This window comes from Apis dorsata, unplaced genomic scaffold, assembly GCF_000469605.1.
Source record: "Apis dorsata unplaced genomic scaffold, Apis dorsata 1.3 scaffold_993, whole genome shotgun sequence".
NCBI classification, from domain to species: domain Eukaryota; kingdom Metazoa; phylum Arthropoda; class Insecta; order Hymenoptera; family Apidae; genus Apis; species Apis dorsata.
The window spans coordinates 35617-38576 of NW_006264096.1; the positions used below are offsets into that span (position 1 = coordinate 35617).

Below are 2960 nucleotides of genomic sequence, written 5' to 3' on the forward strand. Positions count from 1 at the left end.
CAATAAAAATTTATATTAACTATATAATATTTAATATAATATATTAAATATTTATATTTATAACTATAATGTATATAACTGTATAATGTATATAATATAATATAAATGTATAATGTATATAATGTATAACTATAATATAAATATTTATAACTATAATATATAATATTATATATTTTATCTTATTATCGAAATAAAATTCCTGTTTGCAAATTTAAAAATTTATAAAAATTTATGAAATATTATCAATTTAAAAAACTTATCGTATCTGAATAGTTTTTCAAATAATGTGTACAGTCTCTAATTTTAATTATTCTTTTATAATAATTAATCACATAATAAAAAAATTATAAATACAGATTTTTATAGTATAAAATGCATAAACTACATATCTTTTTAATAAATCATTGTTCATTTTTCGTTACTTTAAATTTTTTTTTCGAAGTATCAGAACTATAAACATGTAATCGACGAAAAGAAAAAGAAGAATGAATAAGAAGAAACATCTTTGAAACTACATTCGTCGCGGCATAACGGCGCCCATAGGGCGCCGTCGCATGCTCCCTACTAGTTGCAATGACAATACAGGTACGTAACTTTAAATATGAAATGTTAATGATTATATTGCAAAAAATTTATAATATCATTTCAAAAGTATAAAGAATAACATAATAATAGGATTATAATAAGATTATAATGTATAATAAAATTTAGTTATATGACAAAAAAATGAATTAAGATAAGATATATGAATAAAATATATATAAATACATATTTTGATCAATAAATAATTTTTAGTGCAATATATATTAATTTTAAATAATCAAATAAATTAACTGTTAATTTTTTAAAATGTAAATTGTTACATTTTCTGTGTAACAATAAAAAAGTATATCATTAAAATTAAAAACAAGATATAATGGTATGTACTTACATACATAGTAGTATATAATAGAAGTAACATATAATAGAATTTGATTTGAGTGTTATATCGATATTTATAATTTTCATTGATTAATTGTATTTTGAACTTTATTTTATTCCAATTCATATTTCTTTTAATTTAATTATACTATTCGATTAAAGATATTTCCGGGTAACAAGAATTAATGATACACTGCTGATATATGGATATATCTTTGTTTCTTTCTTTTAGGTAAGCTCAAATAGTTGTCTTTGTTTAATAACCGAACTGCTACACGATCAGCTCTCCAATGAGCTGTCAGTTCTTTAGAGAACCAACCGTAGAATGACGGAAAAAGCCGAAGCTGATCAGCCTGCGCTTTGCGACCGACGCGTCTCGCCCTACGTCACAGTGAAGTATGTGCTCTCGGATGTAGAAAATGGCTGCGCTCTTTGCTACCCCAGGTCGGTGCGGATGTAAATACGGCCTGTGGATCAGCTTAGGAGTGTTTATCGCGAAATTTATTTATGGTGAGTATACTTGTGAATCATTTTACAATTGTATATACAAGATGTGTTAAATAAAAAGTTACAGTGTGTGCAATGTACCAAAGGATCGATCTGATGCGGATTCCCGACGTGAAAACGATTAACGTATGCTATTGTTAACCATTCCTTGCCTTTTTACTATACAAATATGTATATAATTTTATACTCTCTGTCCTGCCTGTCCTTTTTTCCTTGGATCTCCCGCCCTTCTCTCTTTTCTTCCTTCTCTTCCTCCTCCTCCTCCTCCTCCTCCTCCTCCTCCTCCTCCTCCTCCTCTTCCTCCCCCTCCTCCTCTTCCTTCTTCCTCCCTTCTTTCCCCCCCACTAATCTTACACATTCACTCACTCATTCTTGATTTGATTAATGTTGTTTCAGCACTACTTTTTCTTCTAACATATTGACAACAAACACATGAGTTGCTTTTGAATGTTTTGTAAAAGGTCATTTTATGATTTCAATCTAATCTTGTTTTTAAAAAATTTTCTTAAACGAAAATGAAATAAATTATGATTTAGTGCTTCCGCGATATATATTATAATTTTTTTCAAATGCATCTATGTATATGTTCTACGTCTATATATCTCATTTATAAGTTTAAATTTTTTAAATAATTTAAATTTTCGATGTACAGTTGTAATTTACTATGCAATTTACTATGCAATAAGTATATTTTTATAAAAGAAGTCTCTTATACCAAAAAGAATAATGTATATTTTTTCTTATCCTTGACTCAAAGAAGAGAACAGAAAAAGAATGAGAAATAAGAAAAAAAAGTTAGGCGTTAAGGTTAAGAACTGAAATATCAACGATGTTGTTTCGTCGCTTTTGTAACTCTGAAGTTCCCTTTGCAATTCCCTTTGCCTCGATCTTTTTCTGCTTTATTTTTCTTTTTTTTACATTACTCCATCTTATATTTGAATAGTTTAATTATCAATTTGCTTTGCTTTGCTGTAATAGTTGTCTGTTTATCCGCAGTTTTTTTTTTTTTGCAAATTAATATTAATAAATATCATTTCATCATATTTTTAAAAATACATAATTCAATTTCAAAATTCATTTATTTTTTTTATAAGAAACAAATTGGTAAGTCGAAATATTTGTTGACATATTCAGGTTTTGTAATTCATATTAGCTCTTAATACTATGTTTAAATACTATTATATAAAATATTCCATTATTTTTCTATAATTTGTATTATTAATGTTAGCATTATTTTTTCTAATCATATGGATATCATGGATATAATATATATATATATATATATATATATATATATATATATACNTTTGTCTTCGATTGAAATACAATACTCATTAGAAGCTTGCATTATCACATAATGCGTGTGCGTGCGTGCGTGCGCGTGTGTGTATTATATAGTATTATATAGTATTTGTGCATAAATATGTAAATATATTATTTGTCAACATACAATCTCTTTATAAAAAATTTACAAAATTTTCTAATATTATTCATATATTAATAACATCATAATTTATTATAAATTAATAAAT

General features: G+C 25.7%; 1 protein-coding gene across 3 annotated transcripts in view; it reads left to right on the forward strand.

Annotated features, from left to right (window-relative positions):
* Window positions 1-1225: 1225 nt before the first annotated feature.
* Window positions 1226-2960, forward strand: part of LOC102671092 (bone morphogenetic protein receptor type-1B) — a 7571-nt gene continuing 5836 nt past the window's right edge. The window contains exons 1-2 of one of the 3 annotated variants that reach the window (XM_006624142.2): window positions 1295-1431; window positions 1490-1554. Coding sequence is in view for 1 of the 3 variants with exons in the window: in XM_006624139.2 (XP_006624202.1) it covers window positions 1341-1431 (91 nt within the window). In the remaining 2 variants the exon portion in view is untranslated. Of the gene's footprint in view, window positions 1432-1489; window positions 1555-2960 lie in introns of all 3 variants that reach the window. The other 2 variants (XM_006624139.2, XM_006624140.2) reach the window with 2 other exon arrangements.